We start from the raw sequence: 15,208 nt of genomic DNA on the forward strand, positions 1-15,208 counted from the left end.
GACTCCATATTTGTCTCTTTAAAAAAAAAAAGTCATTTAAACAAGTTAATGAGAGTTCTCTCATTACTTTCTTTGTTATTTTTTATATTTTTATTATAATTTCTGAAATTTACAAAGGGATCGGATGTGAAGCAGCTCTTTCTCAACAGCATTTCAACAGCACAGTTATTTCATGGGATTCCCCTTCTTGGATCACTCCCTTACAGGAACAGAGGTGAAGAGGCCACAAAAGGAGGAAATTCTTTGCTTTCGTACAACAGCTACAGCGTCTGTTTACCAGGATGGACAGCCAGGAGGTGGGAGGTTTACTGGACGAGTGCTTCAGAGCTGCTCAGCAGTCCCCCCGGCCGACTGAGGCACAGAGGCTAAACTACTGCAGCTGCAGAGGTCAGACACCAGATGGTGCTATTTAATGTTTTTAACATGGGAGAAACTCAGAGTGAGATTTGGGGTGGATTTATGCTGGCATCAGCGCTGCATATGTGGCTTATGTCACAAAAAAAACACAGGTTTTCCGTGAATTTGAGTCTTGCGCAGTCTTGTAGTCATCACACAAATGCTGTTACAAGTTTCTACCAAACAAGGCACAGAAATGTGCACAGTGTTGCTTTATTTTGTCATGAATTATTGCTGCTAATGCTCAAATAAGAGAAATAAGAAACATGATTTTAGTACAAAAAAGACATAAAATTGTCCAGTTGTTACTTGTGTTACTTTAATGTGAACTTCTCATGTTTTTTGTTTGTTTTTTTGTTGTTGTTTTTTTTTACTTTCTGTGGTATACATGCTTTACTGTTGTTGCTTAAGCCTTTAGGTTTCTACGTGTTTGACACCAAACAACGGAATAAGGAGTCCAATTATTAAATTTAATAAAGCCATTTCGAACAGTTTTACAGAGTACTCTGGTTCAGAATTGTTGGAGCTGCCTAATGCAGTCAGTCAGTGCAGCTTCACACAAGTCTGACACCGCTCTCTATTTTAGTTCAACTTTTATACACAGAGTTAGACACAGTTACACAGTTATTGAAATATGCAAGATGTTGCCTTGCACATGTAGCATGCTTATCAGTTCCTTCTTCTGTGTCCTTCACTGTCGCCTGTTAACGGCCTCATCTGGGTCCTGTAGACACAAAACATCAGACCAAAACACACATTCTTTTCCAGTAAATCATCAGCATGTGATTTTGTTGTTTCTCTACTATGCAGCCTTATTTCTGTCACCTTGTTGTGAAGATTAATGCTGCAATATGCTACTTGAAGCTATATTTCTATTTAAATTGTTATATTTATGGTATGTCTCGTGTGCAGCATATTTACGTTCCTTACTTCAAAATATATATATATATATATATATATATATATATATATATATATATATATATATATATATATATATATCTTAAGTCCATTAATCTTTGCTCACAGTTTAACTGGATTTTATTTCCTGTAGACTCGCTGTGTGCTGAATTAGCCTCCCTGCTTCAGGAAGCCGTGGACATGAAATGGCCTTTTGTCCCTGAGAAGTGGCAGTATAAGCAGTCTGTCAGTGCCACTGACAAAACCAACCTGAGTGACCTTATCAGCAAACACCTGTCTCAACTACTGGTAATAATTAAATAACTGCATATCAAACTCAGACCCCTGTGGTGTCATTATAAATAAAACATATTCCCAAATGTTGTGTTTACTGTGTCTTCCAGGCTGTCCTGAAGGCCTCCATCGGGGCTCAGGAGGCACGCACTGCACTGGCAGTTGTCTTTTTAGTGGACCGTTACCTCTACTGGACTGATCAGTCAAACCGCCTTCTAAAGATTGCCAAGCTGCTCCACAGACGCTACCCTGACACCCCCATAGCCCCCCAGCTGGTCATACGGCAGGCCAGGGTCTATTTTAACTCTGGTATAGTAAAATGAAGGGGAGAGATTGATTGCTTTTTTTTTTCTATTATGCTATGTGAGCTTAGTGAGAGGGGATATACCTAATATGGTAATCTCAGCTGTGAGCACACAAACTCCACCCACCTGCTGTTCAAACCACTTGTCTGCAGGGGGCAGAAAATCAGTCTGGCTTGTGGGGAGGCTAAAAAAGCTTCTTTGAGACAGTGCATGCACTAAAACAAAATATAGATACAATTTTTTTTGAACTTGTAGAGTTTGAATTTGGAGTTGGAAATGAGTATATTAAGTCTGCTTTAATACATGTTACATGAGCAGTGCTTATTTCTCCTAATTATTGTTTGGAGAAATTATAGTGATTGATGTAAACTCAAACCCTGGAAATTACATGTAAACAGCTTTCATTATTTAGTCGTTTTTTTGTGTAAATATAATCTGCCCCACAGGAAAACTGCAGAAGGCAGAGTACATCCTGAGCAGCCTGATTAACAACAGTGGGACCACAGGTAGTTTCCTGTCTCTTCCTTTTTAAGGTTATTTATTGATGGATTAAACTGAATCCACAAAGTAGACAAATAATGTACATTAATCATTTGATATGCAGGTTGTTGGATATACCACTCTAAAAGCGACCGTGCTCTTGTCCAGGCTGTTAGTGTTCAGGTTCGTGGAATGATTTTGCAAAAGCTGGGTAAGATCATTTTCACGAAGTGGAAGAATATCACCATTATTTTGTGATTTTTTTTTTTTTTTAACTGTCTTTGTGCAATGATTCAGGCCTGTGGTTGGAGGCTGCAGAGCTCATCTGGGCTTCTTTGGTTGGATACTATTCACTTCCTCAACCTGACAAAAAGGTAATTCAGACACAAATGTTATCAACACAGGTATCATGTTATGAGGTTTTAATGTTAGTTGGTCCAGTTTACACGCTGATTTACCAAATCTGTTTATTTTTATAGGGTATTGGAACCTACTTAATTAATTAAGCATACTTAATTTGAACTAAGTTTTATTTGTGCTCCTTGATGCTGCACAAAAGTTTTTGTGTCACAGCAAGTAGTCCTACACAGAACGCTGCTGTTTTTGAAAATGATACCATTGACCAAACCCAAAAAAAAGAGCTTCACAAAAAGAATGTGCATCAAATACAGTTTAAGATCAGTTTCATGAGCAAAATCATGATTCTTATACATAATTCAAGTTTGTGTCTTGCTATGGTTCAGTCACACTAGAGTAAAAATACAATGGCAAACTTCTTGTAATTTTTTTGGTATTGGAGACGACTGCAAATTAACTGTGGTGACCATCCAGTCGCCCAGAGGTTGAGTGCTCAGCACCCTCAACCTCTGGGCAACCACTTTCGATCATAAGGCGATGACCACCTGTCTCCAAACGGTTGTGGTCAGACTCACACTGACTGCACTCACTCTTAGACACCTTGGCAAAGGTTTGCAGGTAATTGCTGTCCATATTATAAACACAAACAGCTCACTAAAACTTTACAATCTGAGTCAGTGTGCGCGGATGAGCGTACCTCATCTGTGACACGTCTCTTTGCAATAGGGGACTCGACTCAACTCATTGCCAGCTGCTTGCATCCTGGTTATATTCCTGTACAAAGGCAAGGTTGCAGAGCACCTACGTTATTTTGCAGTTAAACCACCATCCTGCAGCAACTACACCGCTTTGTGGAGGAATTTCTGTTTCAAATCTGTGAAGTTCTGGCTGGACACTCAATGTTTAGCAGTTAATGTGAACTTGACCAAATAGTGTTAAAAGATAAAGAGAAATATTTTTGTTGCTCAATAAAGCGTTTCAGTTGCTCAACAAGCTGGAGCCACCTTTGCCATATTTGTTTTGTTTGATAATGTGTCAGGTGATTCCATTAGTGACAGATTAGGACTGCCAGCAGGCCAGTGAAGCATTCGCAGTCTTTCACTATGCTGCTGAAATACGTGCAGAATGTGGTTTGGCATTTTCCTTCTGAAATAAGCAAAGCCTTCCCTGAGAGAGACATCATGTGAATGGCAACAAATGTTGCACCAAAACCAAGTACAATTTTCAGTATATGGATGTTTCAGTGTTCTGTTATTGATAATAATCATGTTTAAAGGACTAAATGTTAGCATCATCATTCACTTATGATAATATAAGTTTGTGTGGTTTTGTATAGTTACAGATTCTCCACTTTCCAACACAAATAAATTACACATTGTAATTATTTCCACAAAAACCATTCAGTAAACACAGTTTGGGGTGGCTGTGGCTCACGAGGTAGATTTCAGTCCTTGGCTGCTCCAGTCTGCATGCCAAAGTGGTGCGTCCTTGGGCCCCAAGTTGCCTTCCAGTGTGTTATCAGGGTGTGAATGTGTGTAAATGTTAGCTAGAAAGCACTAAGGTGCAGGAAAAAGTGCTTGTATGAATGTGTGTGAATGGGTGAATGAGGCATGTTGTATAAAGTACTCAAATAGAGTGGAAAAACATCATGTACAGTTAAAAATAAATTTGACTCATTCTTATGTAATACTCTATATTGATAATATCATAATTGTGTTTTTTAGCAATGATAATAACTGAGTAAAAATCTGGTGTCTTGGCATCTTGAGTTCAGCATCAATGAGGTCTTCACAGATATGCAAGTTACCTACATGTGCAGTCATATCATTGCTTTGAATAGTGCGCAGATGACAGGCAGGATGGTTCCTCTTCTCTTTAGCCCACAGGATGCAGAGTCAGTGATTTTTACAGGAAGAAATACAAATTTTGATTGGTCAGTCAGATCATAGGAAAGTTTTCACCTCTGCCTCAGTCCCAGAGAGGTGGTGCTTTTCACGTGTTCCTCAGCCAGACAGTGGTCTCTGCTGCAACACTTTGCCCGTTTTTAATGTGTCTGAGTCCAAAGATCAGAGTTTACAAATGATTAATTATTTGTTTTCCTTCTTTTTGTTGTCCTGTCTTAATTTTATTTTAACCATAATACTGTATTTAATTCAAAATGAAATTTTTTTTTAATGTCACAATTTCATTATGATGTATTTGTGATTTTTTTTTTTTAAATAGAGGGTTTAAATGATTTGCAAATTGTTGCATTTGTGTTTTGTTTATATTTACATACAGTGTCCCACCTTTTTTTGGATATACAGTACAGTGCAAAAGTCTTAAGCCACCCCCATTTCTTTATACTAGCAGAGAGATAGAGAACATCCAAACATACATACATATGCTACAAATGTCACTTTGCAAATCTTTTCTGCCAATGCCAAACAGCTTATTCTGCTATTGACTCTTGTTGGGATTCATTTATTGGATTGGATAATTGAAGTCTGAAGAAACAAGACAATTTAACAATTTATTTATTTAACAAACAGGGGCCTAAGTAGCATGTGGAAGAGCCACACACAGACACAACAACCTGGCACCTCTTCCTCATGCTGGTCACAGAGTTGGTCACACAGTGCGGTGGGATAGTATCCCATTCTTCAACCAGCATTTGTCGCAAGTCAGCCAGTGTGGTTGTGTTGGCACAAACAGCACGCTCAAGCTGATCCCACAAGTGTTCAGTGGGGTTGAGGTCAGGACTGTAGGGAGCTCCATCCCCTAACCCTACTTGCAAATTCTGGAGGTATTCTCTGATAAACCCCGCTCTGGACAGAGCTCTTCTTTGGATGCTGGCTGCCTTTTATTCCACTGAACCTACACTGTTTCAATAATGTTGAGGTTTGTGCTTTGGGGAGCCCAATCCACTTCTTCTGATGTCCTCCAATTGTCAGCTTTCCTCAGTTTTGTTTTTCATGACATACTGCACACAATGCTGAGATTCAGCTTTTTGAGAATCAGCTTGCTGGTTCAGAAATACTATCTTTAGCCTTTTTTGCAGATTCATCTAAATAAATGAGGAAAAAAACATCTGTTTTTTTTTTCTTTTCTTTTCTTTTCTTTTCTTTTTTTGGAACAGCCTGCAGGTTGCAACAAAGTGCTTAAAGATACAAAATTGGCTGTAACCACAACACTGGTTCATCCCTAAAGTTAGGTGACTTTTTATGCCTGAATAATTCATACGTGAATGTTAAGTGGCTTGGCACAAAAAAATCCTCTGAAAACAGTCAGGTACAAGGGCTGGACTGAAAATGAGTGAAAAAGCAGCCAATGTCCAAAGAAAAAATCTGGCTCCTTTGAAACCAAATATAAAGAAATGAGGGACGGTTTGGGACTTGTGTTCCTCTGTTTGTGTTTTTCTTTAGACAACACAAGGTGCCTGCTTGTTATCCTACAGTTTCTCAATGGAGTGTCCAGCCTCTCAAAGGCAGTCATTCCTCCAGCAGGCTCAAGAAGCATTTGCAATCGGCCTTCTCACCAAAGCAGAGGGTGATATGGTAACCAGCAAGCAGGATCTTCATACCTTCATCAAAGCTGCCTATTCCCTCGCTGTCACTCACAAGTGGCTTGGAACTCCTTTGGGGGTTGTGGCACAGGCAGTTCAAGCTTGTCAAAATGGTTTAGCTAATTTTTACAGCTACTGCCATGCTAATACCCAAGAGAAAGACAGCCTCTGCACTGAGATCGTGCATCTGGTCGCCCAAGTCAAGCTGCTGCTGCGAGTGGAGCCTTTCCTGAATTCAGACAAGGGGTCTTTTATCCCTGATAGCTACAGAAATGTCAACAATGCTTCTGTAAATTTTACTCTGACAGGCTTCTCTAAGATAATGAAGAGATTTCAAAAGTATCATGTGTCACTGTGCGAGACCACCAACACACACTGTAGGCAAACTAACGATGAGATAGATGGAGTAAGGCTCTGCATAACAGCGCTGGGGACAACCATTGGTACACTCAACACAGATTGTACCACTGAGGCCTGCAAAGGGTTAAAAGATGTACCCAAAGAAGAAGAGCCCAGAAGCAGTGCTACTGGACATAAAGAGAGAGTGAGAAATCAGAGCTGTCCAACCACAGAAGTTGATGATGACAGGTCAGACCACACGTTACAATCTCCTGAGAAAAACAAGAAGCAAAACTTACAAGGTTGTAACTTTGGTATCAGTTCCCATACAGATTCAAAGTCTGCAGTACCTCTCTCTCCCTCCTCCAACATAAGTAGTGATTCAGAAAAGTTTGGGGTGATACAAGCTGGCATAGAGACACTGGCCACTGAAGAGGACTGGATGGCTGATGTTCTTGGTGAGGCACAGAAGGTAGCATTAGCTGAAGGAGCAGTGCAGTCCTTATCCGAGCTATTTATAACATCCTCTAACTCTCTTGGGAACAGTTTTGGTTCCCAGTCATCATGGGAGAAACTTTCAGCTGATCTGAACTCTTCCACATATAGAAAACAACAGCCAAGTAGTATTTCCAAAGCAGGAACTTGCTAAAACAGCAAGTCACCAGATTCAGATGGGAGCTTTTTCATTTTGGAAACACTCGATTCTGAAACCAGCGATTCTCCTTCTGGTCACATGTCCAAAAACCAAAATGTACGTGCTTTGTCCAGTCCACAACCTTTCAAGAGCATTAATGTTTACCAAAACATGGTAACTGAAGTTGACTCTGTACAGCCTGCAACCGACAACACTTTTGCAATCCCAAATAATCCATCACAGGCTATCCCAGAACAGTGTCCTGTCACTGAAACTTCCACAACGAGTTCATTTGAGATGCTGGAGGTGAATCAATGTGAGCACCAACAAAATACAGTGCAGAATGTGCCTCAGAAGAAGAACTCCATGTGCTACAGCTGCCAAGACCAGAACGCTGTAGCTGATGCAGTCCCAGTGAAGCAGTTTTTGTTGTCACAGCAGGATTACCAAGCCTTTCTGGCTGGAGTTTGCCATGGATGTCTGCTGAAGAGGTTGTACAGTGATAAAATCAAATTCAAACTCAAGAACCTCAGAAGTGCCCACAGTAAGTTTACATTCCTGTTTTTGCAGAACTGTGTCATCATCAGTACTTTCTTTTAGCCACAGTAGCACTCCAAGGTGTCAGCATCATTCTGTCGGTCTAGATACAGAAAGATCTAGAATGTAAAATATATCATTTATAATCAAGTATTATTATAGATTGTCACAAAAATCATAATCCATGAAATTTTTAATATTTACATTCCACAACCCGAAAGGATAAATTCTGTTGTCACTTTCCCTGTAGTGACACCATGAGGTTCATATTTGTTGTTTGGAGTGAGATGTCTAATCAACACTAATTGGATGGATTGACATAGAATTTAGCTCATATTTGTTCAGCACTAGTTATACAGTACCAGTCAAAAGCCATGGTCCATGTTGCTCTTCCATGAAGTACCTGAGCCACCTGTCAGCATTACCCATATGAATGGGTAATGTCTTTTCATTGCTTTAATGATTCCCTGTGACTTCATGCTGTCGTTTCCAGCTCCTCTTTTGATTTATTCTTGAAATCTAATTGAATAGCTTTGCGTGCTAGGTGCTCTTCATTTAAAGTTCTCCAAGGCCACTGGACTGTGGACAGCCACGGAAACATGCGTTTACATTGGAGAGCCGATGGGGATGGAGGGCGCGCAGAGGACAACAATATGGGTGCAATTTTTACACCAGGAGGAGCGGCTAAGCCAGTACGGTAGCTACACAAACTTGGCACAACCTAAATATGGCGACTTAAAGTCTCATTGCATTTGTGTATTTGTCCTTAGTTATGTGGGGAAAGATTACAAGAACCCAAAGGAGATCCAGTTTCACCTGAAAGATGTGGAGAGACAGATGACAGCCCAGTACTATGTGACCGAGTTCAACAAGAGTCTCTACGACAAAGATGTTTTGGCTCAGATCTTCTTTATTCCCTCACAAGCCCTGTTGGTGAGGAAGTGCAACATTTATTTAAAGGAAGTAGGGAAAACTAATATTGCATTCGAAGTGCTTAGTTTTTCACAGACTCTTTCACAACTAGAAACGTGTTTTGTGACTGTAGCCAAACCATCATTTTGTTGGCTATTAGTCCAGAGTGCTTTGTAATGTAATCTGTAAACATGAAAAGTTCAATTCAATTCAATTTTATTTATATAGCGCCAAATCACAACAAACAGTCGCCTTAAGTTATAAATTATGGTTTGGAAAGTATTTATTCATGTGGACCAAAAACAGAGACTCTTTATCATCAATCACTGAATGCAAACCAGACTATACACTGCCGCTTAGAGTATCGATATAAACACAATATAATAATGCAGCAATGTGTGTGCTGAGAAGTATTCACAAACCCAAACAACCCTGTGTATTTGGGTAATGATACCCAAATACACAGAATTTTTCTGCAATATTAATGAGCATCACACCAATCCAAACAGGCTTCCAATGTTACAGAATATTTCTCTTGTTTTCTGGTGATTAGATTTTGAATGGAGATGAGATTGTGGGCTGTGTAACTGTAGAGCCCTACATGCTTGGAGAGTTTGTCAAATTGACCAACAACACTAGAAAGAAAGATGAGAGATTCCAGGCTACAGAATATGGCCTTGCATTTGGACACTTCACCTACTTGTTCTCTGGTGGTCAGGAAGTCGTCGTAGACTTACAAGGTATGTCACTTATCTCTTGCTTATCAATGAACTTACTGTTGTCACATGACAAAGATTGGTAATGATCCATTTATTTTGCCACAGGATGGGTGACAGCCAACGGCAAAGGACTGACCTACCTGACTGATCCACAGATTCATTCCATCAAGACCCCTAAAGGTCCCTCTAACTTTGCTGACAGGGGGCTCAGGTACTTTGTGGAAGAGCAACATGGACCAGAGTGCAATGGGATTTGCCAACTGCTCAGACGGCCTCCACTGGCCATGAACTCAAAAGTTTCTCCTCAAACTTAACCTGTCAGTCACAAAAACAAAAACAATGCATTAAAACTTAATTAAGGAGTTTATTTTATGAGCAATATGGCCTTGCAAGTTTTTGGAACTGATGGGTCTAATTTAGATTAAATGACAACAGATAATCAAAGTACTGTATTTTTCATACTGTTTTTTTTTTTTTAATTGTACTGATTAAAGTTCTGTGTACCTACCATCCTAATGTTCAGACACCAGGGGCTTATAGACATATTTTATGTAAACACTACTGTGCAAATTTTGTCAGATGGTCAAATGTCTCACACACTTGACAGGATCATTTGTCTTCAATTTTATAAAATAACTGTAAGTCAGCTGTGCAGTCACAATAAAGCATGTGACTGCAATACATAATAAAATACTTATTTAAAAGTCTCTTTGATAATATGTTTTCCTTCACTGACTGGATTGCTGCCTAACTAGAAAGGGAGATTCCAGTGAATCACCTGTTAGATGCCATTACGAGTGTTTTTATAGAACATTTTAGCGATGCTGAGTCTGGCCTTTTATTGCCCTGTTGATACAAGTCATTTTAGCTTTTATGCTTGTTTGGTTTTAGGTTTACTGGTGATTCTAAACTGATCGTAGGTGAAATTATGAGTGTGAATGGTTGTCTGTCTTTCTGTGTGAGCCCTGTGACAGATTGGTGACCTGTCCGGGGTGTATCCTGCCTCTGCCTCTGCAGAAGAAAATGGATAGACGTTACCGTAAAAAGAATTATAACTCCCAGTTTGGGCTGAGGAGATGCACACCTCATCTGCTTTTAAGATTAGGCTTCAAATTTTCCTTCATGATATAGTTGGGGCTGGATGAGATGACTGAACCATCCCTTAGTTGTGCTGCTATAATCTCAGGCTGCTGGGGGGACTCCCTGATGCATTTATATGTCACAATTTCATATTGTGCCTTCCTGCTCCTGTGCTTTGTCTCGTTTGTTTGTGGTCTTTCTATGTAACTCTTTTCTGTCTTTTTATTTTCTCCATTTATGTCCCAACTAGTCATTGAATATGGCTGCCCTTACCTGAGTTCTCTTCCTGATTAAAGGGAGTTCTTCCTTCCCACTACCACCAAGTGCTTGTAGCAGGTTGGTTAATTACTGGGATTCTCTCTTTTTTTGTAGGCTCTTTGCCTCACTAAATAAAGCCACTTGAGATCACTGTTCACTCACTCTTGTAATTTGGTGTTATATACAAATAAACATGAATTCAATTAGATTTTTTTTCTATCCATTTTCTTCCACTTATCCAATTCCAGCTGTGATTGGACAAGTTGCCAACCTGACACAGGGCTCACACCGAGACAGATATTTACACTCACAGCCAATCGCGAATCACCAGTTAACCTAACCCCACTAACTGCATTCCTTTGGACTGTGGGAGGAAGCCAAAGTACTAAGAGAGAACCCATGCAGACTCCACAAAGAAAGGCCCCCGCCCAGTGGATCTGAACCCAGGACCTTCTAGCTGCGAGGCAAACATTGCTAACCACTATGCCATCATACTGCCCTGGGTTTGTTCTTTTCTTCCAAGGTATAAAAAATAATTAACACTGATGATATGCTAACAGTGTAAAGTGAACTGTAAAATCTGTGTAAACAGGTTACGTGATGATGGTGATTATCAGCCTTCTTTATGGCCCAGGAAACAGAGTTGTAGTGTTCTCAGGTCAGACACTGAACCCAAACTGACACCATACCTTGTATGGCAGCTACCTTGTGTATGCAGCTTAGCTTGCAATCACCACATTGTGTGTGTGTGTGTGTGTGTGTGTGTGTGTGTGTGTGTGTGTGTGTGTGTGTGTGTGTGTGTGTGTGTGTGTGTGTGTGTGTGTGTGTGTGTGTCAATATATGAAAGGCATTGCAAAGTGCTTTGCAAGCTGCCAAGGGTAAAGGGCATTATATAACTATAGTCCCTTTATCTTGATTAAAGAGAGTGTAACTTGCTCAAGGTGAATACAGTAAATGAGAAAGACCTGACTGACATCAGTGTAGTGAGTCAGATATGGGTCAGACATCCTTGAGAATGTTAATATTTGTTCAACTTCCAAATAAAACTACACAAAATGATAAATGGACTAGCGCTTTTCTACTCTAATTGAGCATTCATACAACACGTTTGCATTCACCCATTCATATAAGCACTTCCATTTGAAACTAAGCTCATACTCCAAAGCTCGCTTGGGTCCAGTATCTTGTAAAGGATACTTTGGCATGCAACCCGAGAGCAGCCAAGAATCGAACCGCCAACCTTCCGATTAGTAGATGACCTGCTCTCTTAAGGTACAGCAACCCCGAAAACACTCACACATCAAACATCTCACAAGGTGCATTTCTGAGTTAGCAAAGAGGACGATCGACAGTATTGTCATGTGTTTAACTAATGACTGCGGTCACACACCTCTACAGTCATATGACAGTGATGTCATTGGTGAGCACGTAAGAACCCCGTCTCCGTTCAGCCAAAATCCGGTTTATTGACCGTCTCCTTCTGTGAACACATCCTTCTTCAACCTTGACCCACTGTGCGCTGTAATCACAGCCGCTCTATTTTCCAAGTTCCGCTCTGAACATAATTGGTTAAGAAAAGATGTATTTTTGAGGTTTGTCCTCGCTGATGTGTTCTGTATAAATATGTTCTCACTTTGGTTGCATCCTTTGTACGACTTTAAGCAAATATATACACAATCTCTTCCCCCTTGAAAACCATTAACCAGCTTGTAATATATACATAGAGATAGTGGCTTTTATGGGCTTGCATGGCAGCCTCAGCCTGATAACAAATGAACCTGGACTTCACTTCTGGGATGTTGACTCAAAATAAAAACCCGGAAGCATCCAGGTCTGTCTCGTGATTTGTCGGCATATATAAGGTAGTGAGGCTCCTGTGGAGCACCAGAGCGTTCGTGACAACCTGTGAACAAGTTTGTGGAATCCAAGAAGATGAGACTCTCGGTGGTGTTAGCGTGCCTGCTGGCAGCCTGCATGGCAGAGAAGCCCCGCCCATGCAGTGAGTAAAATAAGGAAAATAGATCTGTTGTGCTTGCAGAAATTGATTTAATAGTTATGTGTTTCTCAGAACTCGTGAATAGCTGCACTGTCCTCGTTTTCCGTTGCTGACTTGAAAATATTAGTAAATAATTTTGTTATATATTATTTTCTGTTATTTTACACAGCGAGCCCTCCTCTTCTGACTGGAGACCTCACTGTGGTGAGTTTATGATGATGATGATGATGATGATGATAATAATAATAACAAGCCTTTATTGTCACTGTACACTGGAAATACACACCGAGAACTGTTCTGTTTGGAATAAAACAGTATGTAAAATCAAAAGGAATAAAAGCGTCAGATAGCGTGTCAAGCAGTGATAATTGTGATAATTGTGTTGAAGGCAGAAGTGTAAACAGAGAGCATTTTGACATAGTTCTCTGGGTATTCCAAATGACTGGGTGGAGGGCGGTGGAGATCTTTCGATATGTTTGCTTTATAAGCAAACTGATATTGGTCAAAGTTAGGAGGAATACAATCTTTTCATTTCAAAGTTAGGAGGAATACAACATTTCATGGCTGCTGATTTTAGTGCTATTGGCCTGTAGTCATTTAGAGTGTTGATGGCTGGTCTCTCTGGAACGGTAGTTACTGTGGTTGACTTGAGACGAGGGAGAATAGAAGCTTGTGTCAGGGAAAGACTCAAAGTCTTGGTTAAAATCTTCTATGAATTTTAGCAGCTTACCAAGGACACCATGGGCCCAGCAGCTTTTCTTGCATACACCATCTTAAGCGCACACCTCACTTGATGGTCCTGGAGAGTGAGAGTGTGGGGGCTTCATGACTGTGTGGGGCCTCTTTGTCTCAAAGCAAGCGAGCCAAACGTATACCAAATTAAATCTATGTAAACAACAAAGATCTAAACGAGCTTGAATTGTTTCTCCAGTCCACACAGAATGAAAAGCTGTGGGTTTTTGCCAAATTCCTGTATGATGCAATGGGGCAAAGGGTGCGGCTCATGGAGATGGGAAACTATCAGAATAAATCCTTCACCTATGACGCCCTGCTGCTCTTCAGAGAGGTGATCAAAGCAATCACACAAACAGTATTTATTTTAGGGTTAAATTGTTTTCCATTTTCTCTTTCTTTAATATTTTAATGGAATGCAGTGGAAACTCATCAGCATTTGCAACTAAAGCAATTCTCATTCTCACCCCGCAACTTGTGCATCAGGGTGCCATGTATGAGATCAATGAAAAAGCTCGTACATGCAAGAAAAGCCCTCTGAAGGCAGCCTTCCATCCTATGGAAATCCCAAAAAATGCTTCTCTGCTGGGCCAGGCTGTTGTAGGCAGCTCATCTAGACCCGGTGAAGGACTCCTGGTCAACACCTGGACTGGAGATCTGCCTGGGAATACAGGTGAGACCGCATCTAATGGTCGGAACTATTGCCTGGGCTGTTTATCCACATTTATTTAATCTCTATCCCTCCAGGAAAGTACATCACCACCTTCACTGAATTTGGATGCATCCCAGTCAGCACCGCATACCAGACTAAAGACTTTGGATGGATGCTGACAAGGTTAGTTTCCTTTAATCTCTATAGTGTAAAAAGTAGAATGTATAATTCTTATGTCACTTTCTTTCTGTTCACTAGCTTCTTCAACAACGTCATTGGGATTCCTGACCCCAATCGACTCAACCCCCCCGACTACTGCCCAACAGAGATGAGCGGAGAGCAGCCAGGAGATTTTGCCAGCTTGTTCTTTAACCTGCACTGAGGGCTTCATCAAGTTTTACCTTACACTGAGATGACTTGTGTTGTGAACTGGCACTACATAAATAGAAAAAGAAGAGAATAGAACAGGATGCCTTTGTTTGTCATTATAGCAAATGTACAGTGAGATTGGAAGGCCACTCCTGTTTCAGTTCCACACTATAGGAATAAATAAATCAAAATGAACTGCATGTAATTGAGTTGAGCAAGCATTCAAACCTTAGATATAATATGGTGTCTCACATTTAAAGCTGTTTCAAACCATGTATTTCCAAACATACACATGGTAAGCTGATTTTTTTTTTTTTTTTTTTTTTGTACTTACCCAACCAGGATGAGTTCCACCTTCTTTCTGGCACAGAAATGATGAAGTTTTTAGCTCTCATCCAACAAGTGTTTTTGTTTTTGTTTGTTTGTTTTCATTCAGTGGCATGACTGTAACAGGTTATTGCCTCATTTTTGTTTTTTGTCCCATTTTCTAACACTCAAATGATGTGTGACCCAATGCAGTGATTATCAATAAAAATATAAGAATACATGCTGTTTACTTGCTTCTTGTTTAATGCTAACTTCTTATATTGCACTTTTCAAATCCACATGAGCACTCTAACACTTTCCTCATTCACACAATCTGTATCCAAACTTTTACTCTTTTCCCTTTCATGATAATAACGCAAATTTCAAGACAATAAAGT

General features: G+C 40.2%; 2 protein-coding genes across 2 annotated transcripts; both read left to right on the top strand.

Annotated features, from left to right (window-relative positions):
- Positions 1-210: 210 nt before the first annotated feature.
- On the top strand, positions 211-10,248 carry LOC115775024 (alpha-protein kinase 1-like). Its single transcript, XM_030722472.1, is given in 12 exon segments — positions 211-387; positions 1,451-1,605; positions 1,701-1,899; positions 2,342-2,401; positions 2,500-2,586; positions 2,673-2,749; positions 3,459-3,647; positions 6,137-7,793; positions 8,331-8,478; positions 8,557-8,719; positions 9,252-9,438; positions 9,523-10,248. Coding segments are annotated over 12 exon segments (3,237 nt in total). The 5' UTR covers positions 211-281; the 3' UTR covers positions 9,732-10,248.
- A 2,361-nt stretch (positions 10,249-12,609) lies between these two features.
- Positions 12,610-14,587, top strand: LOC115775080 (ependymin-like). Its single transcript, XM_030722538.1, has 6 exons — positions 12,610-12,754; positions 12,921-12,955; positions 13,683-13,817; positions 13,970-14,156; positions 14,231-14,318; positions 14,394-14,587. Exons 1-6 carry the CDS (start codon positions 12,688-12,690, stop codon positions 14,515-14,517), a joined length of 636 nt encoding a protein of 211 aa, XP_030578398.1. The 5' UTR covers positions 12,610-12,687; the 3' UTR covers positions 14,518-14,587.
- Positions 14,588-15,208: the final 621 nt, after the last annotated feature.

Source organism: Archocentrus centrarchus, assembly GCF_007364275.1.
Source record: "Archocentrus centrarchus isolate MPI-CPG fArcCen1 chromosome 18 unlocalized genomic scaffold, fArcCen1 scaffold_23_ctg1, whole genome shotgun sequence".
NCBI classification, from domain to species: domain Eukaryota; kingdom Metazoa; phylum Chordata; class Actinopteri; order Cichliformes; family Cichlidae; genus Archocentrus; species Archocentrus centrarchus.

Coding starts and splice junctions, on each gene's coding strand:
- LOC115775080 (XM_030722538.1), top strand. CDS start 12,688: ATGAGACTCTCGGTGGTGTTAGCGTGCCTGCTGGCAGCCTGCATGGCA. Junction 12,755..12,920: donor AGAGAAGCCCCGCCCATGCA/GTGAGTAAAATA, acceptor TATTTTACACAG/CGAGCCCTCCTCTTCTGACT. Junction 14,157..14,230: donor AGATCTGCCTGGGAATACAG/GTGAGACCGCAT, acceptor CTATCCCTCCAG/GAAAGTACATCACCACCTTC.